Source organism: Tyto alba, unplaced genomic scaffold (genome assembly GCF_018691265.1).
Source record: "Tyto alba isolate M040663 unplaced genomic scaffold, T.alba_DEE_v4.0 Super-Scaffold_13, whole genome shotgun sequence".
Classification (NCBI taxonomy): Eukaryota; Metazoa; Chordata; class Aves; order Strigiformes; family Tytonidae; genus Tyto; species Tyto alba.
In genome coordinates, this window is record NW_024881275.1 from 48287966 (window position 1) to 48313864 (window position 25899).

The window sequence follows — 25899 nt, forward strand, 5'->3', positions numbered from 1 at the left end:
TCTAGCCTCCAGTCAGTGGTGATGTCCCCAGTTAGTCAGGACCGCTGATAAATGATTGAAAATGGCTTGATGAGCACTTCCACCAGCTCCCTCAGTAGTCTTGAGTGGATCCCATGTGGCCCCATAGACTTGTGTGTGTCTAAGTGGTGTAGCAGATCGCTAACCCTTTCCCCTTGGATTATGAAGCCAGCAGCAGATATGAAGTTCAGCTGAAACCAGGCTATACTTCTCCACAAGACCATTACTGCTCATGAGCAGTGCCCAGACACTGCTTTTGTGAAGGGAGGAGGCTTTATTACACTGCAACCTCTGAAGACACAGTACTGTGCAATTTGCAACTCTACAGCATGGAAGTCATTGAGAAGAATCAACCTGCTTGTCATTTGTCGCTACTACCAGATCCTGATAGTTAGCAGGACATGCTTCCAGTATCCTATATTTCAATAGTTTTCATTATCTAACAAACCAGTAGAGGGAAAATTGAAATACAATTCTGTACTCAAAATGAGATTTTATCTTAAAACTTTCTAATTTTTGTGACTTACTCTAGCATGAGATCAAAGAGAAAATAATTTAATTTAGTATTATATTTTAATAATTATATGTATATAACATCGAAATATATTTTATTTATAGAAAAATCTATATTTAATAAACACATAATTAGAAAATTATTAAACACCATCTTTTGTTCAGAAGACATTGTATTGATTTCTGTCCCTCACTGAAAAAAGGAGAATTCATTATTTCCAGGTGTCATCACCTCCAACTTCATTGCACCTCCCAGTCTTCAGTAACTAAGAAATATTTCTTTCTTACTTAACTGTTTGTTTAGTTTTGTTGTGTTTTTTTTTTTTGGGGGGGGGGTGTTTGGTTTGGTTTGTTTTTTGTTTTTTTTTTTTTTTTTTTTTTGGTTGTTTGTTCTCCAGAATGTGTAATTGAAATTTGATATCAAACTGGAAAGTCTTTATGTTGAATGTGAACTGTCACACAATTAAATAACTTGACTCACCATTTTGGCTCTGAATTTGTCTGCATTATTCAACATCCTTAGATTTAGACTAATTTAGCTGTTGATAGATCAGAAGGAAAAGAAATAACTGAAACAAGATTTAACCACATAATAATTTAATTTTTAGAAAGAACAACTGTAAAGAAAACACTATATACTGACTTGAGTTTTTTCATCTTGAACATACAATAGTGATTTTGTGAATTGATGAGGTAGTAACTTGAACCAAAGTAACTCTTTGTTGTAATTCCTATGAAGAGGAAATGCTTACTGATACTGTTTTTCCAGAAAATTTTGTGACAATAACTGAAAGTGTAAGTTACACTTGTTTGGATGTTTTGGCCCTATTCCTATACAGTAACTCAGACTCTCAGAGCTGGGGATTGACATGCAAATGACAGTTTCTTGTTAAGCCTCCAGATTGTAGCTTTTGTTTTTCAGCACTTTTTTTTTTTTTTTTTCAGGTAATTTCAGACTTCTGTTTGCTTGTTTCATATTTTTTTTTTCTTTTAAGTAAAACACTCTTTTCCCATATTTGATGTATTTGAACTGGTAGATACAGAAATCTTTACAAAAAAAGCCCTGGATATTTTCATGCAAGTTTTAAATTGAACCACTAGAATAGCTGAAGAATGGAAAAGTCAGTAACAAGTAATCTGAAGATTTTTATTGATCTGCCTTAGTTGGAATTCACATATCAGGAAATTAAAAAAAAGACACTATAGGACAGGGAAAAAAGATCAACAAACAGAAGACACTGCATTACTCTTTCAGAAGAAACTTTGAGGGCATTAAAAATACCTGCTGCGTAGAGGAGTGTGTGTAAATGAGATGCTGTTTTTATTTGGGCTGCTGAGATTTAAAATAATTAATCTCAGAAAAGATCATTGCTGATCTATCAAGTAACACTCATATCTTTTTTAAACCTCTATTTTATGGAGGAGGAGACCTGTATCTTTAACAGAGCTGCTAACATAAGACAGTTGTTGCTAATCACAGTCTTTGATTTTATTTTTTTGTTGTCTGCACCAGAAATTTCAGAAATCAGACTGTAGACACTTGAGTAGAGACAATTTGATAATACTTATTCTGCGGCCTCAATAGCTGTTTAGCCACTAGAAGCCTTTTGTGTTCTGTTAACTTCTGCTCAAACTTTAAAAAGCTGCTTCTGACTCTACAGCTGTCACTGAAGAGATCTACTCTTGCTGCAGCCTAATCTACAGGCCATAGTAAACCTTTAGGCCATGGGTTCCCTTGGAGCAATTTATATTTCTAAATTCAGTTAAAATAATACCAAATGTCTTAAACAGAATGATCTCATTCCTAAATAGATTAGAAAGTCTGTAAGCCATGTGAAAATATTTTTTTTTATTAACTGGTCAGAATTTTTTTCCAAGATTTTATATTCTTGGATGCAAATTTACAGAATGCTGCTCACCCAACACTGCTCAGAAAAGTTTATCAGCAGGCAATGAATAAAGAATTTAAAATAATGTTATTTCAAATATAAATACCTCTCAGACGGAATCATATAGCACTTATCTGAACTGTTTATAAGAACAGGTCTGATCAACTGCTCTTATTACCATTTTCTGCTAAATATATAAAATTGCCATATTTTTTTTTCCCAATTTCTACTTTTTTTTTTTTTTGTTATTTATAAAGTAATCTGCAGCAACCACTGTGTACCAGTTTTGACAATCCTAATGTGTACAGTTCATCAAGAAAAGATAAGACACTAGACCACAGCAATCAACAGTTTGATACAAATGGCAAATCTAATCCTTAAAGGTTAGTTAGTAGATAGTAGCAGGAAACCTACAGTTCTGGGAATGATTCCATGCCAAGCACGGAATATTGCTAGCAAGACAACTACAGAAACTTTCCAAGAGTGTATTTTGCATTACTGAATTTAGTTTCCACTGCACTGTTTGGTTTTTTTTTTTTGTTTGTTTGTTTGTTTGTTTGTTTGTTTGTTTGTTTTTTAAAAACTGAAGACTTTTTCCTTGACCTAGTGAGTAATCAGTGAAATAGACAGAAGGTAGTGCTAAAGTAAGATAGAAGAGTTGTAGGACTTTGCTTCAGTTTCATATTTCTGCAGTTTAGGGGTTTTTTTAGAATAGAATTGCCTGTAAAGTCTGTCTGGATTGACCATTAGTTGTTTTTGTCATCTGTAACAGCAAGAACTGGACTGTGTAGCTCCACTAGCTCCAGTCAGTACTGTATTCCTACTGTTTAGATCTCTGATTCATCAGAGATAGAAGGGAATTCTGCTTCACAAGTAACTTTGGAGGTCATATCCATTCAAATGTGTTAAAAAGTGATGAAGTTACTATGTACTCGATGTTCAGGTGGATTGAGAGGCTCCATCCCATTCTTCTGGACTGGCCATAAGCATTAGGATGACAGGCAGTTCTGCGGATGAGTGGGTCCATTTATCTGCTGGCTCTAGCTGACAGTTTAAAAGCTAAACTCTACTTCATATGTATGCTCCATGTTTAGAAAGAACAGCTTTCTTTTCATAGCTGCTGTTGCTGCATCAACAGGGAATTACAGTTGTGAGAAACAAGTTCATGTATATATATATATATAAAAAAAAAAAAAAAAGTAGTTTTTTTGGGGACAAAGTCAGTGGAGCAAAGAATACAGCACTGGGCGCAGTGGCGCAACCTGCCCCATCGGGGGCTTCTTTTCATAGTTCCAGTCCTCTTTTTTTTTTTTTTTCTTGTACCTGCGCAGTTCCTTCTTGGTTTCTTCAAGGCTGTATCTCCCTGCACTTTTCCACTGCTACACTACTTCTTACCACAAAACAGACAGCTGCTGAGCAGGGGAGGCAACCGCAATGTTATATGTAACCTTCGGTTTAAACATGAAATCAAACAAAGAACAAAGTAACACAACCAAGCCAAGCAGCAAGTCCACTGGCTTTCCTCCCCCTTCCCCCCCGCCCCCTTCTTCTCTGGCATTTACAGTTGGTCTCGGTGGTCCTCTTGGGGTGGGGGGTGGGGGGGGAAAGGGGGGAGGTTTAGTGGGGGAGATCCTCTTCATCAGGAGTTCTTTGCTTAACCATTTTTCTGGTGGCTTCCATTCCTCTTTACATGATGCCCAACCACAGACACCCCCCTCCCCCCCCCCCCCCCCATGCCCTGCTTGTCCAACTCCCCACAAGGCCTAACCCTATGCCTAACTTGTGATAAAAAAAAACTTGCTTAACAGTTATAATTCTAACAACACTATACTAGCAACACTAATAACAGCTTTAGCCTAACTCAGTAAAAGTAATTGGTTAATTACTTTTAGCGAAAGGAAAATTCTACTGTTATTTCTCACAACAGTTTAAATCAAAGTAAAGATTAACTACCAGTACAGTTGCTTTTAGCTAGTTGATTTAAGTGTCTGTTGTGTAATCCTTTGTTTAGATCATTAAGTGAAAATGATTTGCCTAAGCAAGCAATCATTTCTAAGGCTGGAGATGTGTGGAGACTTAAAAGAACTACTGCTGGTTTATCTAATGAGTTTTTTACTACTGACTACTACACAGCTGAACATTTGAGGGCACTTTTCATGTACATATTTGCTGAGATCAATAATATTATCTAAGGAGTCATGTTCTGGGATTCTTACAGAACTGGGATTATTTCTGATTTGACCAGCAGGTTCTGAAATTGCGGTAACACAGAAAGCAGCTCTGAAGCTGCATCCAAATATTCAGAAAGAGCCTAAAGGAAGCTTTAAATAGGAGGAGTTTTGTTATTCTTAAGCACTTGTAGACTGAGCAGTTACAGACATATGCAGCCAGGAAATAGTCAATGGTAGTTATTTGTATTCTTTGAGAATTTTGTGAGGAAAAACTCAGATGTCACCTAGTCATGAGGTGATGTCATCTATGTGTTCAAATCCTGTGCCAAAGATCTTAAGATAACAGTGTATAAATAGGACATAAGAGATAGATATGGATTTGAATGATGCCTGAATAAAAAGGGAAGGGGGAATATGAAAAACAAAAAAAACTAATTGCCTCAGTATCAATATCTTTCAAGGATTTTATTCTTAAAATCTATATTTATCTTTCATTAAATGATTGATATAAAATACGGTAGATTTTCTAAGTTCATACTTGTGTTTCTTGTTCTTTTTTGTCCTATTTCATTTGCTGAAGTGGTTAAGTGGGGTGGAGTGTAATAGCATTTGAGTCATTTCCTTCTCTGCTGGATTTTTGAAACTCCTTTCTGATTGATTAGATTGTGCAGTTAATAAATAGCATAAACTAGGGTTTCTAGCCATATTATATCTTCAAATTTACAAAAATGTCAAGTTTATTTCTAAGAAAATGTTAACAAAGTTTTAAGTGTGCATTTTCAAAGTCTACTAATTCAGATGTTCGATTGCCAGTTAAACCTCTACTTCTTTGCAAGCCAAGACCATTGTATTCCTCATTTGTTAAAAAAAATATTGGATAACGAGTTATATACACTGGATATTCTTATTTCTGTTGACTTAAAGTCAAATGCTTATTTGCAGTGTTAAAAATTCTAACTAGTGGTGTTTGGAACTAGTGATTTTTAATTGTCAGTCTCTACTGAAGAGGTGATTACACTTTTTGAAATACTTCTCACCTTTTGGATTTCCAGTGTAGTATTTAGAATCTCAGTTTTCTTCAAAATGCCTCTGTATGCCAGTTCCAGCATCTGTGAAAATGAATCTGTGTTTTGGAACTCCCCTTTGGGCTGCATGTCTTCCTTCTATCCCCACAGCCAAGGCAGAAATAATAACTGCAACATTAGTTTTGACTGAGAATAAGATCAAGATTTGGAGCAGTCCAACATGGTGTCCACAGATAATAGTGAATGCTCCCCTCTTTCTTCTATGAAAACTTTAATGTTTTTCAGTTTGGAATTGTGGAGATTGATTTGTTCCCTGCTAAGCAGAACTGGTAAACTAGCATTAAGAGGAGAAGAGCCCATATATATAGTTTTAATTTTTACAGTTCTGTTAAAATTCTATTGTTACTAAGTAACTCAAACTAATAGATTTATGTCTTTGAAGTATGGAAGATGATCTATGCCAAATTGAATTAACAAAAATACTTAGAAAAGTGTGTTTGAAAACCATCTACTATGTTGCTTTTTCATAATAACACTTCTGAAATTTTAGTCATGACAGTTCAGAGAGATTTGGAATATTAAGAGAACATTTCTCTCTCCCCTCCTTCTGTTTGAGGCTGAAGAAGCAGATTTGGAGACAGACAGTTCAGGATAAAAAGTGTAACCCTTTAATAGTCTTTCTAAATCCTCAGTGTCCCAAGTGTACTTATACACATTTTAGATAACTATTTAATGTGTAAAATAACATTTTTGCTTCTACAGTCAAGTCTAGCCTTTCTCACCTGCCATGCATTATGAATATTTTTTTTTCTAATGTTAGGCTTAGTGGTTTGTACATTTAAAATGTAGACTTACTTTAAATTTAAAATAAAAACTGGTATTTGTTTATATGTTGGGTTAATCTTCAAATTTCTGAAAGCTTGATGAATATTACCTATGCTGTTATCTTATAGCTTATTTTCCTCCTTGCATTCAAACTATGCAAGGCAAGTTCCTCTTTTTTTTATTGGCTCTCATATTTCACGTTGCTCTTGTCTAGCTTGGAAGGACTGATGACATGAGTAATGTGTGAGAAATTTCCCTATGTAAACCTGAAGTAGGTATATTTTTGTTTTCATATTTCATAAATACAGATGAATACTGTACTGTGAGCAACATGTTCATCCTTTTCTTAAAACAACAGATTCTATAGCAAGTACACCTATTACTCACAAAATGTCTAGTTACATGTCTGCATAGGCAACCACATAGATCATATTACCCCTTAAAGACACTGCAAGTGTAGCAGAAAAAGTTTATACGTTTGTCTTGGATATAATTTTTAAATTGTCAAGTCCTTCCATGTTTGTTTGTTTGGTTTGTTTGTTTGTTTGTTTGTTTTTGTGTTTTGTTTTTGTTTTTGGTTTTTTTTTTTTTTTTCAGATATGAAGAGAAACTTATTTCACTAAGTAAAATATGAATTTTAGATTTTAATGCAAACATTCTTCTGGTATCTAATTTTTAAACTTTTTTTTTTTCTTCTTTTATTGGGAGCATGGTTATACTGAATAGACTGCTTTGATATAAGACAGTGCAGTGACTTCACATGTTGTTATTTTTGCAGGGTTTCTTCATTGGCTCTACTATGTGACATAATGTTAATTACTGTCAAGGATTAAAAAAGAACAGTAACATTTATGCAGTCTATGTATCCATGACTATGTATCAGTGACAGGCTTTACATTTCACTATTGCATTCCTTTCCTTTATTATAGACACAAAGTCCAAATAAAGGAGAGATCACATTCCATGTACTATAACCAGTCTTGCTATTTTTATGACAACATATCTGCCCACTTGAAGTGTGCTTACCTGCCATACACAATGTATTTGCAGGTTCTTGTAAGTGCTTTAAATATTTTTTTGGAGTCCTGCAAACAAGTAGCTTTATGCTGTTTGCTAAAAGTTAAGAGTATAAAACTAATTTTCTAGTCCTTAAGGAATAGTGGAAATTTGCTTTTTTGATGTTAGACTGTGTGGCACAGTATTTGTTCCTGATGGTATCTTTTTTTCAAAGTCACCTTTTCATCATGATAGCAGGTTCATTCATGTATTAGGAATCACATATTCTGATCTTACTATCTTTTCCAGAAAAGGTGGCGTTTAGACAGGTACATGAATGTAAAATAGATCTTTAAAAGTAAAAAGCACCACAGAGCTGCTTTTCACCCCATTGGATGGTCTGAGCAAATGCAACCAGTGAACTTTAAGTGTGAACCATGCAACTTGAGTAGGAACAAATTCCATGTGGTTTGTCTCTGGAATTTGCTCTTTGGTCAGCAGCTGCTTCTGCTAAGAAAAGGCCAATGCTTTCAAAGTTGGACATGAAAGTTAGGTATGCAAAACAGTATTATGGCCTTGCATAATTAACACTATTGTTAAACACCTGAGATCATTGAACAGAATTATTCTTTGACATAATATCAATGAGTTGCTTGGTAGCAAATCAGGTAGCAAAACAAGTGCTTTGTTCATAGTTTTTCTGTATTCTTTCCTTATAGACCAGGCACCGAACACATCAACACATTAGGAGATGTCTATTTTTGGGCAGCAGTAACTCCGCACCCTTTATCCCATTATTTAAATGCAGCTGAAATAGTTTGCATTCTGTGGCAATCAACTTTCACTACAACTAGTAGGCACACTTTATACAGGGCCATTCCATCTGGCCTTGGGTTTTGCTTCATCTGCTGGTCTGTGACAATATCCTTACACAATAGTTTGGCTTCTAGGTTATTCCAGAGTAACAGAAAGTTTTCTATGCTTATCTCTGCAGTAGAGATGTGGTTGCTACAAAATGCCAGGTATTACTGTAATTCTTTTAACATTTACTGTAGTTAAAATACTGTGTGGTACCTACTTATTGTTTAAAGATGATAATGTGCTGAACTTCAGTCTCAGAAAGTGGTAACAGTCTGTCTGACTTTACCAATAGGATTTGTTTGGTTTAAATTGTGCGGGTTTTTTTGTTGTTTGTTTGTTTGTTTTTGTTTTGTTGTTTTTTTTTGTTGATTTTCTCTTTTTTAATTTTAACCTGTTAGAATATGGAAAGTTGAAAAAACAATTGTCTTCGAACATTTTTCTGCATGCATTATCAAAAGGAATTAACTTGAGGAATGGGTTGCTTTGATTCATATAAAAATTCTGAGTGCTGAGATTTCAGTTCTGAGATACAATATCCAGACATGAATCTTGGTAGCCAAGAGATTACTGATTTTGTTTTACAAGGGAAAAGTACATATTTCTAGCAATATACAGAGTTATCAGTAGCATTACAGGAAAATGCTGACTGTGAAAAAGAAAGGAAGAATGACTTTTTGTGTTCCACAGAATATTTGTAATAGATTCCAAAACCAAACATCATAAGATACTTCATTGTTGCACATACAGAGATTCATTACATAGCATTGCCTAAGACTTTTACGCTTCAGGGGAAAGCTTACGTTATCCTCATGAATGGGAATGGAGCTATTCAGACAAAATAAATACTTGGAGCAAACGCTAGACAGTTTTACTGCAGCCCCTGATTGTCCATACATGATCATGTTTTATATTGAACTTGAGTATTGTAGTAAAGTTACTTTGTAAATTGAAAGACTAATTTGTGAAAGGGTGTAGGAGTGAAAGATGTATGTCTTTGTTTTGCCAATTGACAGGATTAGCACAAAGGACACAGACAACAAGCTAAAGAAATAGGCTTATTTTACTTTAGTTTAAAGCAGCAGAAAGAATAAGCAAGGTAATGCACCTAGTTGTTACTACATAAAGCTAGCGATAGTGATTAAGAAAGATAGATCACCAATTGCCCTCATACTTTACCATCATCCAGATCTGTGCTTCATCTGGGAAGCCCCGTCACAGAAAAGGATTGGAGAGCCTTTCCCAGCAATTGGGACATCCTACACAGTGCATCTACTTGTAGGTGAGGTCTCCATCTTTTCTGTGAGAGGGTCCTGCTTTTATACAGTTTAACAAATAAATCTATATGAGAAAATGCGCGGGAGACACCTGATGGATTGACTTACCTCACTCAGGCACATCTGGATCTGTCTAGAATCCGGGCACGTCCGAAGAGTTCCTGTTTTTCTTTACATTTAAAATTTATAGCTCCTTCTTGTTGTTTACTCATTGTTTTCAAGGGTTGTTCCCATGGTTGCATTTCATGCTGATAAGATGCTGGTTGCTGGTTGGGGGGTTCACTTGGAAGTCAACTTTGGTTTGAGGACTAGGGTTAGGCCTTTTTATTTCAAGCTTGTAGGAACAAGATAAGGGACCTCCTTATGTTTAGCTTGGCCTCATTGATTAACTCACCTTTGTGTCCTTAAGTCATGACACTTTTTGCCACCTAGATATGATGTTGATATTAGCAAAATATGCAGTATATACAACAAGCTTATTGTACTGTTGGCTTGTCCTGTGGTAAACCGCATTTGAATTTCATGTCTAAGCATTCTGTCCTCTTTAGAGAAAACAAGACAGGGCTTATTGTCCCCTGAATATGAGGAGATACATTGCAATAGAGTTTTAGCCATCTGCATTGCAGGTGGCAGCTCTAAAGAAACTTTTTCAAAACAATCAGTTTTGATAAAATATCTGCCTTCCTTCAGTTTTGCAATATTAGGAGGATTGGCTTTCTGGATTAGTTTATCACATTTAGTTATAACCTCACATCTGTTCTCAGAATTGTTTCTAAACTGTGTATATTCACACTGTCCTCTGCTAGATGTGACAATAGATCACACATTGAGGAAGATGTTGAAAATACCTGATTTTCAGATTAAAAATTTGTGGAAGAATTGTGTAAAGTCACTTTTATTTGTGTGTGTTTAAACTTTTAGCTGCTTAAGCTTTTAGTGTCATTTAATTAGTTGTAATTAGGGAGCAACAAGTCTCAGCCCCATGACTTTTTTTCACCTTCTTGTTCACTCTCCCACTAATCTTATGTTTAGTAAAGATTTAGATTGAAATTGCCATGGCAGATGACAATTTCTGTAGCGCATTTTCACAGCTGAGATCTGTACTTCCTTAGTTGTGAATTAGTGTGACCACGAATGCCTCTGCTGTACTTGCAGCCTCTGGCATGGCAGTGGTAGTTCACTGGAACCATGCAGCTTCTTTACAGGTTAGAGTTCCCTAGTATTGCAGTTATACTAATTTTTCATGTGTCCTTGTGGTTTGAGCTCAGAGGGCAACTGAACACCACACAGCTGCTCACTCATCCCTTCCCCCTCAGGACTGGAAAGGAGAAAATAAAACAAAAGGCTTAGGAATCAAGATAAGGACAGGGGGGCATGACTCACCCATTACAGTCATGGGCAGAAGACAGACTCGTTAGGGGAAGAAAAAGAGCATAAATTTAATTCAGACACTAAGGACAACAATACTTAACAGAGTAGGACAGTGAGAAGCATTACCACATTTTAAAAACACCTTCCCCACCCCTCCCTTCTTCCCTGGGCTCAGCTTTGCTCCCAATTTCTCTAACTCCTGTCCTCCAGTGACACAGGGTACCGGGAATGGGGTGAGTTCAGTCAGTCCTGCCACTTCTTCCTCTTCTTCCTTGCATTCTTCCCATGTTCCATGTGGTTCCCCTCTCGCAGGGGATGGTCCTCCATGGGCTTTTTCCAGTGTGAGTCCTTCCCATGGGCTGCAGCCATTCATGTGCTGCCATGGTGTGGGTCCGCCCCTCCATGTGTTGCAATCCTCCCAGTGCCAAACTACAACAGCAGCGGCTTCTTCCCATAGAGTCTTGACCTTCTTCAGTTGCAATCACCTGCTCTGGCATGGTGTCCTCCACAAGTGGCAAGTGGGTCTCTGCTTCACTGTTGACCTCCATGGGTGGCAGGGGGCAGCCTGCTGTCTCACTATGGGCTGCAAGGAGGGTGTCTCTGCACTAATGCACGCCGCACCTCCTCCTCCTTTCTTCCACTGACCTTGGTGTTTACATAGGTGTTCTTGCAAATCCTCCTCAACTCCCACTCCTCCTCCCAGGTCCCCCTTCTTAAACAAGTTATTGTAGAGGTGCAGTCACCGTTGATAATTGGCTAGGTCTTGGCACAGAGATGGGTCTGGCTTTAATCCAGGGGAGCACTGAGAAGCTTCTCACAGGGGGCCACCACTGTAGCCCACTCACCACTACCAAAAACCCCCGCCAAATACAACAACCCAGCACAGTCATATCTGGAATTTGAATTAATCTGCTTGAATACCTGAATCAATGTGCTTTTAGTATGTTTCATAATGGGAATGTTTGCCTGTTAAGCATACTTGGTATGAAAGATGACTGAAATGTAATGGTTGCAATTATGTTCCTTAAGCTTCTGCTTATTTCTTATGTCTTGTTTCAGTTCAAGAATTCTTTTTTTTTGTCCTTCTGAGGCGTGGAACCAGTAAGGTTATAAAGTAGGTACGTTTATTCAGCACTGGGCGCATGGGGGAATCATTTCCTCCAAATGCACATGCGGCTTGGAGCCAAAAGCGGCTCCTTCTTATTACGTAGAATGTTACATATGTATCACAGTTCCAGGAATAGGGAGGGAATATTACAATTAGTTCCTAGAAATCCTTAACATATCCCCCACCCCAAGCCCCCCTGGCGCCGACCCTCCCCTAGCAACTCCCATGTTATCAGATAAATGGCATGTCTTAACAAAACACAGGGCTTGTCCCAACAAAGGGCAGGGCTTGCCCCAACAAACACTCTTAACAGACAAAGGGCATGTCTCAACCCCCAGGGTGCAACGTTTCCTGAGGGTGGGGGGCCATCTGGTTTCCTTAGATCAATTCCCCCCCTTTTTTTTCCAGTAGTAAATTCTTTTACTGTTATGACCAAGATAAAAATAATTTCCCTGGTTGGACTTGTGCGATTCTCCATTGAGACTTAGGAGCCTTCTTCACTTGAGAGTGATGGATCCAGGTATTCTGCTCCTTGGTTTTGATAGCTGTGAATGAGGTCAGCAGCGCTTGGAATGGTCCTTCCCACTGTGGTTCAAAGGTCTTATCTGCAAGAGACTTTACATATACAAAGTCACCATGTGACATCTTATATATTGGCCCATCAAGTCCCCTGCCTCTTGTACTGTATACATGTTTGCTCAACTCTATGAGGTACCCATTCAATTGTACTTCCCCTGTTTGTGATGATGTTCCCATCTTTACAGAATACGGCCTCCCATATAGAATTTCAAACGAGCTCAACCCTTCCTTGGCCCTGGGTCTTGTTCTGATCTGTAAAAGAGACAGAGGCAAGGACTGTGGCCAAGCCAAGTTTGATTCCTGCCCCAATTTCACAATCTGTTGTTTGATCAAGTGATTCATTTTGTCTACCTGACCACTTGACTGAGGCTGCTAGGGAGTATGCAGTTGCCAGTCAATCCCTAGTCGTAAGCTCACTTGCTGAACTATTGTTGATATAAAGTGTGGTCCACTATCCGAGGACATTACTTATGGAACACTAAACCTTGGGATGATATCTTGTAGCAAGACTTTGGTGACCTCCCAAGCTTTCGCTGTTCTGCAAGGAAATGCTTCTGGCCATCCTGAAAAAGTATCAGTTAATACCAACAAATATTGGTACCCACCTTTTCTTGGGAGTTCTGAAAAATCAATTTACCATTGTTGCCCAGGCAGGTTACCTCTGCCTATCTGGCCCATCTCTAGTTTTGGACCTCCTTTGGGGGTAGTCTGAAGTCAAAGATCACACTGTTGTGTCACCTGTCTTACTGTTGTATACAGGTTTCTTGCAATGATCTTCCCAATCAAATATTTATACAGCACTTCCGCTCCCCAGTGACCTTTTCAATGTTACTCTCGGACTGCTGCCCATATCATGTGTGAGGGAACTATGATTTTCTGCTGTGGAGTAACAGCCCATCCATCCTGGTTATATTCCCCATCTAAATCCCCTATAAGTTTGAGGTCTTCCTTATTATAGTGAGGTTTTCCCTCCAGTAGGACCTTACCATCTGAGATTAGCGCTCCTTAGGTTACCTGTTCCGCTCATGCCACTTGTTTTGTGTCTCTGTCTGCGAACTCATTGCCTCTTTCTATGGCTGACTGTATTTTCTGGTGTGCCTTTACATGCATGATAGCCACTTTTTCTGGCAATTGGACAGCTTCCAGAAGTTTCAGAATCTCTGTGGTATGCTTGATGGTTTTCCCTTGAGAGTTCAAGAGTCCTCTTTCCTTCCAAATAGCTCCATGAACATGCATCACTCCAAATGCATATTTAGAATCGGTCCATATATTGATTCTCAGTCCTTTAGCTTTCTCAAGGACCTTTGTCAGGGTAATTATTGAAGAAAGTAGTGGCCCAGAGTCCAGAACTCTGTTGGTTGTTGTGACAGCATATCCCGAGTATTGGGTGCTGCTTACCATAGAACTGCTTCCATCTGTGAACCAGTCATGGGCTCCCTCCAATGGAGTGTCTTTTAGGTCTGGACAGCTGGAGTACACTGCTTCAATAGTCTTTGAGAAGTCATGTTCCACAGGCTCCCCTTGGTTGCCATCTAGGAAAGAAGCTGGGTTGACAATATTAGTCACCACTATCTCTGTGTTGTCTAGTTCTACCATGATAGCCTGGTATTTCAGGAACCTCTGTGGTGACAACCAGTGGCCACCTTTAGCTTCCAAGACTGCCTACACTGTGTGAGAGACAAGCACGGTCATTTTCTGGCCCAAGGTGAATTTATGGGCCTCCTGGATGTTCAAGATAGTAGCTTCCACTGCTCTGAGACAACCCGGCCATCCTTTGCGGTCTCGTCCAATTGCTTGGAGAAATAGGCCACAGCTCTTCGATAGGGCCCGAGGTCCTGGGCTAGGAGTTCCAAAGCAATTCCCTGCTTCTCATGAGAGAATAAAAGGAAAGGTTTACTCACGTCTGGGAGTCTGAGCACGGGTGCTGACATCACGGCTCTTTTCAAGTCTGTGTAGGCCCTGGTCACTTCTGGGGTCCATGTCAGTCTGTTCTCGCATGCGCATGCCGTCCAGGCTATACAACCTTCACTGGTCTACATGGCGACAAGCAGGTCATCTACATATTGAAGCACCTTGGCTTTGTCAGGTGGCGGGTCCCAGCTTTCAAGATTTTTTGTTAGTTGATTACCAAATATCGTGGGACTGTTCTTAAATCCTTGAGGCAACACCATCCAAGTTCATTGAGTTTTCGGCTGCTTTTGGGATTTTCCCATTCAAAAGCAAATAGTTTCTGGCTAGACTCGTGGTTAGGGAGGCAAAAGAAGGCATCCTTTAAATCTAGAACAGTTATACAGGTTAATTCATGGGTCCTGGTAGTAAGCAAGGTATAGGGGTTAGCCACTAAAGGATATAGGTCCTTCGTTATTTTGTTAATTGCCCTCAGGTCCTGTACAGCCTGGTGATATCCACCTGGTTTCTTAATTGAAAGGATAGGGGTATTAAAGGCAGATTAACATTCCTTCAGCAACCCCTGGTCCAAAAAAATTTTTCAATAGGGGGCTGAATACCTTCCCAATCCTCTCACTTTAGAGGATATTATTTTATCCTTATCTGCTTTAGTCCCTCTTTCAATTTCACTATAACTGGTACAGCATTTTCAGCTTATCCTGGTATTCCCGTTGCCCATACTCCTGGGTATACCTGGTCAGTAATTTCCTTGCTGATTTCTCCTTTTATTGGAAGATCTGTTAAAAGTAAACTCATTATTTGTACATATTGTTGATCGTTTACCTCCAGAGTAACTTCCCCATTCTTAAACTTAATTGTGGCCTGCAATTGTTCCAGGAGGTCTCTTCCCAAAAGGGCTTTGGGCGAATCCGGCAAATATAAGAATTTGTGAACACCCATTTGTTTTCCCAATTTATACTTTAGCAGCTTGCAAAAATAGGCTCTCTCAGTTTGGCCAGTAGCTCCCTTTACTATAACATGTTCTCCTAGGGGCATCAAGGACTGATTAAGAACCGCATAGGTTGCTCCTGTATCCATTAAAAATTCTACTTCCCTTTGTTCTTTCTAGGAACAACATTAACTGTAGAAGGGTGTTATAGTCTGGGGTCCCATTTAGTGGCCATCTTGCTTCATTTTCCAGTTTATAAAGTGGCCACCACTGATTGCAGTACTCAGTAAGGGTCTTTTTACTTTCTCTGTCCCTAGACCCAGCGATGTCTTTCCAATGTGCTAATATACATCCTAAAGGGCTTTTCTTTAGGATTTATTTGTCTTGGGTATTTCCCATTTTTGTTCCTGCTTTAATCTTATGTGAAATTGATATGTTACCACAAAAACAGCGACAAATGACCACAGCAATTATTATTCCAGCTACCACCCCACCAACAGCTAAGGATATCCAACTCAGCATATCAGTCTCATTTGCTTCGTTCATCTCCTGGCCACTCTCCTCGCAGAGAACACAGAACCGCAGATCAGAACTCCGCACTCGCTTCGCAGCTGCGCTGCGTCTCACTCACACCCTGCAGGCACACAGGGACGCAGTCACACAAAGGGCCCATCACACTTTTCACTCACAGCACAAAATGCATCAATTTAAAACAACAGCCAAGCTCGTATGTAGCATAAATCATAAACTATTAACCATTTTCCACAAGTACAAAACTGACTAATGTGAATCAGCACACAATGCACAGTACCGGATGCAAAAACTTATTTCAATTTCCGTGGGTTACAACAGATGACAGGAATGATAGCTATCCCACTTGCATACTGCCCTTAATAAGGGGTCCTCGCCAGGACTTCACTTGCGTACTGCCCTCCTGCCCTAAGGAGAATTTTCTGCAAGTCCTATGTAATGCCCTTAATAAGAGATTCCCACAAGTCCGGGTCAGGGCAGAGTAGGAGTGCTCTGGCAGGACTTTATTACAGAAGGCAAACTATCTCTTATATGCCAATCATTGATAGTCTCCCAAAGCCTGCCCCTCACTCCTGTTACCACTCTAGACAGAGCCCTTCCCGGGGCACCTTAACCAGACTGGGTACCCCACCTTGGGACTACGCTGTGCGCCAGACGTCTCTGCGTGCCTTACCAGCAGCCCATTACCCCGTAAACATACCTTTGTCTGCAGTTTAGATGGCTCTTGTCTGCTCCTGCAGTGAACATCTGGGAGCGGAGTTCCTCCGAGAATTCTCAGGCCACAGCTAGGACGTCTGTTCCTCAGTGGTTCCGGCAGCCGAGCAGAGAGAGTGCCACCTGGGGTGCCAAAATGAGGCGCGGAATCACGACTTTAGAACCAGTAAGGTTATAAAGCAGGTATGTTTATTCAGCACTGGGCACACGGGGGAATCATTTCCTCCAAATGCACATGCGGCTTGGAGCCAAAAGCGGCTCCTTCTTATTACGTAGACTGTTACATATGTATCACAATTCCAGGAATAGGGAGGGAATATTACAATTAGTTCCTAGAAATCCTTAACATATCCCCCACCCCAAGACCCCCTGGCGCCGACCCTCCCCTAGCAACTCCCATGTTATCAGATAAATGGCATGTCTTAACAAAACACAGGGCATGTCCCAACAAAGGGCAGGGCATGTCTCAACCCCCAGGAGCAATGTTTCCTGGGGGTGGTGGGTGGGAACCATCTGGTTAATGTTTCCTTAGATCAGCTTTGTTTAACTGCGTATTTTCTTGGAATCCAGCATTTTTTTTACTCTCTTATGGCCTAGAACAAGGATTTGGCGGGATGCCAATTGCAGCATGGCATGCCCCCAACACAGGGCATGCCCCAACAAGCAATCTTAACAGAGAAAGGGCATGTCTCAACCCCCAGGTGCAACATTTCCCGGGGGGGGGGGGGGGGGGGGGGGGGGGGGGGGGCGGCATCTGGTTTACTTAGATCACTTCCTATGGGCTTTTGAGCTCATATTGAGGCACAGAATCACAAATTTACAACCAGTAAGGTTATAAAGTAGGTATGTTTATTCAGCACTGGGCACAAGGGGGATGACTACTCCACCACAGGCGTGCGCCACCTGGAGCCAAATGGGCTCCCTTTTATTGTCTAAAATGTTACATATTCATCTACTCTAATACGTATGCATCACTACTCCGAGGATAGGGAGGGAATATTACAATTATATCTGAGAAATCATTCACATATCGTCCCACCCCAAATTCCTCCCCGTCGCTCTTGCGCAGTGCTTCCTGGTGGTCATGGGCAGGGGTCTTCAGATGAAGGGTCGTAGTCTTCAAGGTTTTTGCTAGTTGACCCTTACTGCTATGCAAACTCAGTCCTGTAGTCAGGTACACCTTGTCCTTCAAGTCTGGGCTAATTTGCAGCTCCTTTGTCTTTATGGCTCAGGGGTTCCTCTCTTATCTCAAGGACAAGAGATACCAGAAAGGGCCTATCCTGTCTTCCTTCCATTCAATCACAAGGGACTTACCATCCTTTGATATGGACCATCAATGGCTCATCTTGTTATTTCTCATTCCATTGCAAAGGAGTTACCATCCTTTGATGGAGGCCATCTGGTGAGCATCCCAAGAAGGGGGGGCGGGGTGGGGTGTCAGGTTAGTGTGAGCATCCCCTGAAGGAGGGGGGCTATTGGGTTAGTGTGAGCATCCCAAGAAGGGGGAGGCTATCGGGTTAGTGTTTCCTCAGATCAATATTTTAGCAGCTTGTTGGTTAAAACTGAAAGGTCATAAGAGTTTCAGTCACATGATTGATGACTCAGTCTATCATGTTATAAATTCCAGTGAATCAGCAGGAAGCAAACAGTCCAGAGTTTATCTGCATGTAAAATCTTTAAACATGTTTGTCATGGTTTCTCTAAAAAAAATAGCCTGACTTCTATGCTTTTGTTAATGGGTAACTCCAGTAACCTTTTGATAATTTGTCTACATGCTTTCCAGTGGAGAATATTAGTCTGGCAAAGTTCTGATCTTACGGATTTCCAGCACTACAGAACAACCAAGACATTGACTGCTTCCAATTTTTGCAAATACTTACATAGAAATTGGTTTTAACTGTTGTTTTCCTATAAATTATTGTCTCCTAGGTATTCAGACTGAATTGCTTGGAAACCAACTTCTGTTTTAGGTTTTCTATCTTAGTTTCAGTTTGAGATTTTTTTGTATAAATCTTAGTGCTTGCATGCAACTTTGAAAATATGAAAGATAGTTGGCTACAGAAGAAACTTATTAGCAAATAAGCTCTTCAAAAAGCAAACTGTTCTATGAGCAGCAGAGCTGATGAAGCCTACTTTCTGCCAGATTTATGCTTTTTCTTTCTCCTCCTTCCCTCTGCAGTGCCGTCCCTGTCTTCTACCTCTTTTGCTGGCCATGGAGCAGCACATGCCCTGGCTGGTGTTGGAGCTGTGTACTGACTGGCTGCTACCTTTTGGAGTGGTTAAGATGTGAGTCTTAATACCTACCTTTTCTACATAGCAGATACTGATTTGGGTATCTTCTGCCAGCAGCTGGTTGTTTTGGGGTGGGATTGCGTTGGGACTTGAAGAAATTTGGTCTTCAGTCTGTTTTCAAATTTGATAGAAGTTAGCCAACAGATTAGAAGAACAACCAGCTGAGGGAGTAATCAACAAGAATCTCTGCTAACTGTAGTTTAGTGAATTCTTGTTAAACTGTTCTTGGGTAGGGGAATTGTAAAACAGCTTCCATTTAACAATAATTTGTCTTTCCACTTTTTTTTTTCTCCACTAGTTTGTCTATGTGTTTTCAGCTTTTTATCCTCTTTCTTTACTCTGTGAGACCTCCAATCTGATATGTGAGTGGATATGCTCCAATGTAGAGACCATAGTGCTGGACCACTGAACTGTAACCGCAGCCCAAAGGCTTGACCATAGCCACAATACTTAGAAATGCCATAAGGACAGAAACTTTTAGAAGCTGCTTTTGCCTGCAGGTTGGAGTAGATGACCTCCTTAAGTCACTTCCAACCCCAGGTAGCCTGTCATACTGTGATCCTATTCCTAGTCAGAGCAGCATGTTTACAGTAGGACAAAGGGTGAGCAGGTAGATCCAAATTCCAGCAAACTCCCTGCCTTCATCCATCTCCATATTGATTGTTCAGATTGACCACTGTACCTTCTTCCTACTGACTTTTGTGGGGTAGGATTTTTTTATTTTATTTTTTCTTATTTTAATGCCTTTGCAGAGAAATTTTCAAGGTTGATAATTTTTAAAGAAATGCAATAGTTTTTTATTGGAGATGCAAGGTGCAGATTTATGAAGCTATTATTTGTTTTGAAAGTATCTGAATAGTCTTCAGTCTAACTCTGACATAAGTGGTAAGCAAGTATCATTAGAGGTTTAATACACAGCTATCACACAAATAGAAAAGCATGGTAGGGTGTGGGCTAGAATAAGAATTCTTGCTCCATCTTTTTCAGTGTTAGGACTACTGACACTAGAATTTCCTGAGTTTGTGGCCCTGAAACAGAAAGTCTTGATAAACTTTAGAGTATCTGTTGAGGAGTTTGGTATATCTGGTTTTGCAAAGATCATTGCCATCTTTTCTTTAAGATGTTTTATTTTCACCTTTGAGAATTTCAGCCGTATAGAAACCGTTTGTTTTTTTTTTTTTTAAAAAAAAGGGAAAAAAAGACTACTACCAAACCATGAATCTTTACCCTTCCAATATCTTCCATTAGTCTGTTTCAACATTTTAAGTCCTATCAAGCAGCTATATATAGTTATATTCCTGATATTATTAATGTAATTTATTTCTGTATAATATTATCCTCAATTATTGGATGGGAACTTTGCAATATAGTTAAAATTAGTAATGTATTATAGGAACACCGATATTTTAGGCTGTATACAGATTGGCAAGATTTACATACTTGTCAGAAGTTAATAAAAGTCAACCTACTTTTCAGTACGTTTAGATCGAAAGAGAAATGTTACCTTTCTCATTCTGAAAACATAACGTGGAGGATAGAGGCATGATGTGATTATTGTTTAGTTAACAGTAGACTTCATGTCTGAAAGAGATTGGTTTAATTTCTGAAGCCTTGCAGTTGGACAAAAGTTTTGTCTAGTACCCTAGACAGAAGCTGTGACAATCAGATTAACTGTAATTTCAAGGCCATAAAAAGTTGAGAATGGGAATTCTTGGGCTTTTTTGGAGAAGAGTCTCCATATAGATGGCTTTTTTGATTTGAGTTGTCTTGTTCTCTAGACAACTCTGTGGTGTTCTAACAAAAGCCAATCAGCATCCTCTCTATGTTGTTTATAGAGCTTCGGATTAAATACAGTATGAAAAAGAATTCCTTGCTCCTAAGTTCGTTAGGTTTGGATGTCTGTGTCCCTCTCCCTGTATATACTTTTTTCTGATAGTGTTTTTATTTTTTTCCGCTTTCCACTGAGTAGGTTAGCTTTTAAATAAACAGTTACAGACAGGACCAGAAGTTTGATTAAAATATAACTGCATGTAGAATATGAAAGTATCTGATGCTTTTAAAATTTGTTATGAATTTAAATTCTTCTATGTTCAGTGATCTGTTATCTATTAAGGACAAATTTTATGGAGACAGTCTGCTTGGCGCTGATTTAACTTCTTGCCTATATGAATTGTTTTAAGGACTGTATGAGCTAGCTCTTAACTGAAGATGTCAATTGGAACTATAATTTTTATACTGTCATTTTTATGTGAGAAATATTTTTTTTTATTTCTTGGAGTGTGTGTGAAAAATGAAGTTTAAAAGTTTCAAATGGATATTTTATTTGTGTAGCTACCAGCCCCTTGGCAGATTTTGTCCCTGTTAGAGAACTTAGTACCTAGCATATTCAGAAACACCTCTAGAACTGCACTGGTTGCCTGTGCTTTACCCTGCAACATAAAGAACATACCATTTTAACTAATTTAGCTGAATACAAATGTAGTTTACAGGCATAGAGGAAATGTAGCCAACACACTGACATCAATGAACTGGGAATGATATGCAGTGATATGGCTGATCCCCAGTTATGGTGCAAGACGTGATTGAGTATGCACAACGGAAGCATCATTTTGAAGACACTGAATGAAAAATTACAGTAGGCAGAAAAGCAAAGAAATGTTTTCTGGAAACAAACCTGAGATAGAAATTTAAAGAACTCATGATTGTATGTGCTGTAAAAGTGTTTCCCATTCTGTAATTCAATAAACTATCTTTGAAGTATTATAATCATGCCTTTTGTTTATCATGTAACATATGGTCTCTTCTTTTTCAGATCAAATTCAGTTACCCAGGAATATGATTGAAAATAGTATGTTTGAAGAAGAGCCTGATGTGGTTGACTTGGCAAAAGAGCCTTGTTTACATCCCCTGGAGCCTGATGAAGTGGAATATGAACCAAGGAGCTCCCGGCTCTTGGTGCGTGGCCTTGGAGATCATGAAATGGATGATGATGAAGAGGATTACGAGTCATCAGCAAAATTGCTGGGGATGTCCTTCATGAACAGAAGCTTGACTCTCCAGAATAACATGTCTGTCTATAGACAAAATCCAAATGGATTATGTTCAGTGCCTTCTACAAGGACCATGGTGGTTTGCACAGTTGTTCTTGTGATTGCAGTTTCATTAATAATGGCAATTTATCTTCTTCCCAAATGCACCTTTACCAAAGAAGGCTGCCATAAAAAAAATCATACAATGGAGCTAATATACCCTTTGGCAACCAATGGAAAACTATTTCCATGGGCAAAAATTAGGCTTCCTCCTGATGTTGTACCACTGCATTATGATCTTCTTTTGCAGCCAAACCTAACTACTCTGAAATTTGCAGGCTCTGTAAACATAGTGGTTAATGTTATTCAGGTAACTTGGAAGATTGTACTTCACAGCTCAGGACTTAACATCACCAAGGCAACCATTACTTCATCAGAAGGGCATCAAGCAAAGCCAGTTGAATTCCTGGAATATCCACTGCATGACCAGATTGCAGTCATGGCTCCTGAGGCTCTCCTCGTAGGCCAGAATTATACTGTCAACATAGAATATTCGTCTAATTTATCAGATACCTATTATGGCTTTTACAAAATTTCTTACAAAGATGAGAATTCTAAGCAAAGGTATGCCCACAAATGCAGCTTCTCTCCTCTGTCACTTCTAGATTGTGCTTTGATAATAGAAATAACAATAGTTCCTTTTTCTGTTGGATGTTCCGTTCAACTGATTATTATTGAGCAAAATCAATCTTTAATCTCCTGATTAACCTACCTGAAAAAAGTCTTTCATGAATGAGTTCATCAAGTCAGGTCAGCCTCTCTGTCAGTTAAATGTAGTTCAGTATAGTGGTTTTAGATATCTATAGTGTGGCTTTTTGCTTGCTTCATTTTTAGTTTCTCTCTTTGGAAATTATTCCCACATCTCTCAAGTCCCTGAGTCTCAAGGCAGGGACTGGTGGAATAAAATCCCACCATTGTAGAAGATTGGGTTCAAGACCACCTGAGGAACCTGAACATACACAAGGCCGTGGGACCCAATGAGATGCATCCCACAGTCCAAAGGGAACTGGCAGATGTAGTTGCCAAGCCATTCTCAATCATATTTGAAAAGTCTTGGTATTTAAACCAAGTTCTCAATGACTGGAGAAAATGTAAACACTACACTAATTTTTAAAAAGGGTAAATCAGTGCTTTTTGCCAAGAAGATTAAAGAAATGGCCATCCACTTCAACTGGGCCTTACATTGATCATGTACTTAGATCACGTACACTGATCATGTACTTAGAGTGTTCATACCTTTGTTGGCACATAATTTTCCATGAAGGTTTTCTAGAAACAGAGCAGTGCAATAAATGAAAGATGGAAAAAGAAGCATGGGTCAGTCCAGGACCAGCTGACAGGAAAATAGTTTTGAAGGGCCCATAAAATGACTATTAAATAAAGACATGAAACACTTACCAGCTTGTGTTACTTAGCTTGTGATAAGATCTAAAGCTTAAGAAAAAAAAAAAAAAAGTTTAAATGGGATATGAAGGAAAAAGCATCTTTGCAACAACCGGGAGTTTGTATGTAAATTTCCAAAATAATAAGTAGATTTTGTTTCCTGAAAGGGGAAGGTGGAATTTACAATTAGCACCACCAACCCAACCTTTTACAGACTGACAATATAGTCTTGAAATTATTCTCTGGAAAGAGGATCACTCTGAGATTGTATTTATTTTCAGTTACTTAAGACCCTTTATTGAGCTGTTGCAAACTTTTTCAGTGAGACTCTTTGAAGAATAAAAGAGAAGTATGGCAAATATGGTAATAATTCTCTCTTCAGTGAGGCATAATAACTATATGCTGCTAATATTTGAAATTTTTAAGTCCTTCAATGATAGCTCATCTTTTAAACAAACAAACAAACAAACAAGATACTCAGTGTAAAGATGATTTCACAGTCTGTTAGGAAGCTGCATAACATAAGAAAGATGTATTTCTATTCTGTTTTATAAACAAAACCCTAGGATATTTTGTTTCAGATTCAGTAGGCCTCTTAACAATAGACATTAACATAATAGACATGTTAATAGGCCTATTAGCAATAGACATTTAAACCAAAACTTTATTTTTCTAAAAAATAAAGTAAACTTTATTTTTCTAAAGTTTACTCACAGTTTGCCATTAAAATTCCCTTTATCTAGATCCTACTGGGCCTATGACCTAGTGCTGAAGTGTACAAGAAAATAAGTTAACTGCAACAGTTGTTTTCAAATATATGCAAAACCTGGTGCATTCAGATGAAGTGTGGAACAAAAAGTGGGTTCTTGAAGTGGTCAGCACCTGAGATAAGGCATGAACTCTCCTGTTCACTCCAGTATCTCTCCCTGTTGGTCCTCATGTGAGTTAGTCTAAGGGGCTTTCTTTAACAGATTAAGAATTTTAAGAAATTTATTTGGGTTAAAGGATTGTTGATTTGTTTCAGTTTGCTTGCATCTCTGATGAAGGTGGCTGCGTTTTAATGAGGTATAAATATAGAGTTTTTTGCAAATCAGTTCAGATCCCCCAGATAAAATGCTGTTGATAAGCCTCTTATGAAAGGGCTATTCCTGGGCCTATAATAAAATCTTGCAGTGTATTCATGATCATTGGAGAGAATCTGTTGCCACTTGGGAAACTGCTGACAGGATTCAGAATTCTGTCATTATAACAAAAATGCCTCTCTGTTGTGGAATGCATTGGATAATAAAGAATCACAAAGGGTATAGATTGCATCAGAAGAACATAACCACAAGATGAAATGAAATAGAGCTAAATATTTTATCACAAACATTAAAGACATGCCATGAAGTAAATGGGAGTAAGAATACAGTAAGTGAAGAAGGCAAAAATCACTTGAATAATTATCCTCTTTTTGAATTTCTATGTTTTTCCTATTCTGATGTAGCTGAAGCCTTGTTTTCTCCTTCTATTTGCTGTAGTAGAAAGAGAATGTGTAAGTGTTCACAGAGGAAAAAGGTGATCTGTCAGTAAGTTTCTGAGTTTTTGTCCCCCTTCAGTCCAGTGCTACCTGCTTTTGGTCAGGAACAAGATATAGCACATGATTTAACTTGTATGATTTTCAGTAAATCCTTTTCAGATGACTCTTTGATGATACCTTAATTTCCGTTGCCATGCCTGCCTCTTCTATTTCCTAGGGCTTTGTCTCTGTATACTTACCGACAATAGTTTTACAAATGCAGGCTACTTTGACAACCTTTGTTGTTGCTGCATTTTCTGTATAAAGCTCAAGCTATCAAGCTGCTTTTGCAAGAAAATGTCTTTTCTTCTAGTTTAGTTTTATTTTCTTTTGAAGATTTTTTTATATTGCCACAAAAACATTTAAATTATCAAATGGCAAAATATTCATTGTTGCCAGATGCAAATTTTTTAAAAAATAAAGGTCAGGCCTTACTTATGTTTTTATGGTTCTCTATTGTTTTCTTCTGTAAAATTTTTGTGTGAAAGAATAAAAAAGAAAAATAAACTTACTGCACCAACTTTTAGATTGTTGGTGAAGGGAGGAAGAATTTGAAATCAGGCCTGGTAATTTATGAATTGTCCGCAGTGCACCTCCTCAGACAAGTTGTAGGTCCAAAAATGTTGGAGTCATGGTGCAGAAGAAAAGGAAACCCCCCCAAACTTGTGGGTGGCTTGACAGTAGGTTTAGGGAAAAAAAAAAAACAAAAACAAAAAACAAAAAAACACAAAACAACAACAACAAAAAAAAAACACAAAAAAAAAAACAACCAAACAAAAAAAATACTGGAGAAGGAGTGTAGACTTCCGAGAAGTTCTGTTGTGCTATGACTAGCTATTGGATTAGAGACAGGACAGTGCATGAAT

General features: G+C 38.7%; 1 protein-coding gene across 3 annotated transcripts in view; it reads left to right on the forward strand.

Annotated features, from left to right (window-relative positions):
- LOC104362884 (leucyl and cystinyl aminopeptidase) overlaps window positions 1–25899 on the forward strand; it is an 85981-nt gene that overhangs the window by 20721 nt on the left and 39361 nt on the right. Inside the window, exons 1-3 of one of the 3 annotated variants that reach the window (XM_042787579.1) lie at window positions 16852–16894; window positions 18891–18997; window positions 21816–22656. In XM_042787579.1, coding sequence (XP_042643513.1) covers window positions 21839–22656 — 818 coding nt within the window. In that variant the 5' untranslated portion in view covers window positions 16852–16894; window positions 18891–18997; window positions 21816–21838. Of the gene's footprint in view, window positions 1–16851; window positions 16895–18890; window positions 18998–21815; window positions 22657–25899 lie in introns of those variants that run through there. The other 2 variants (XM_032985421.2, XM_032985414.2) reach the window with 2 other exon arrangements.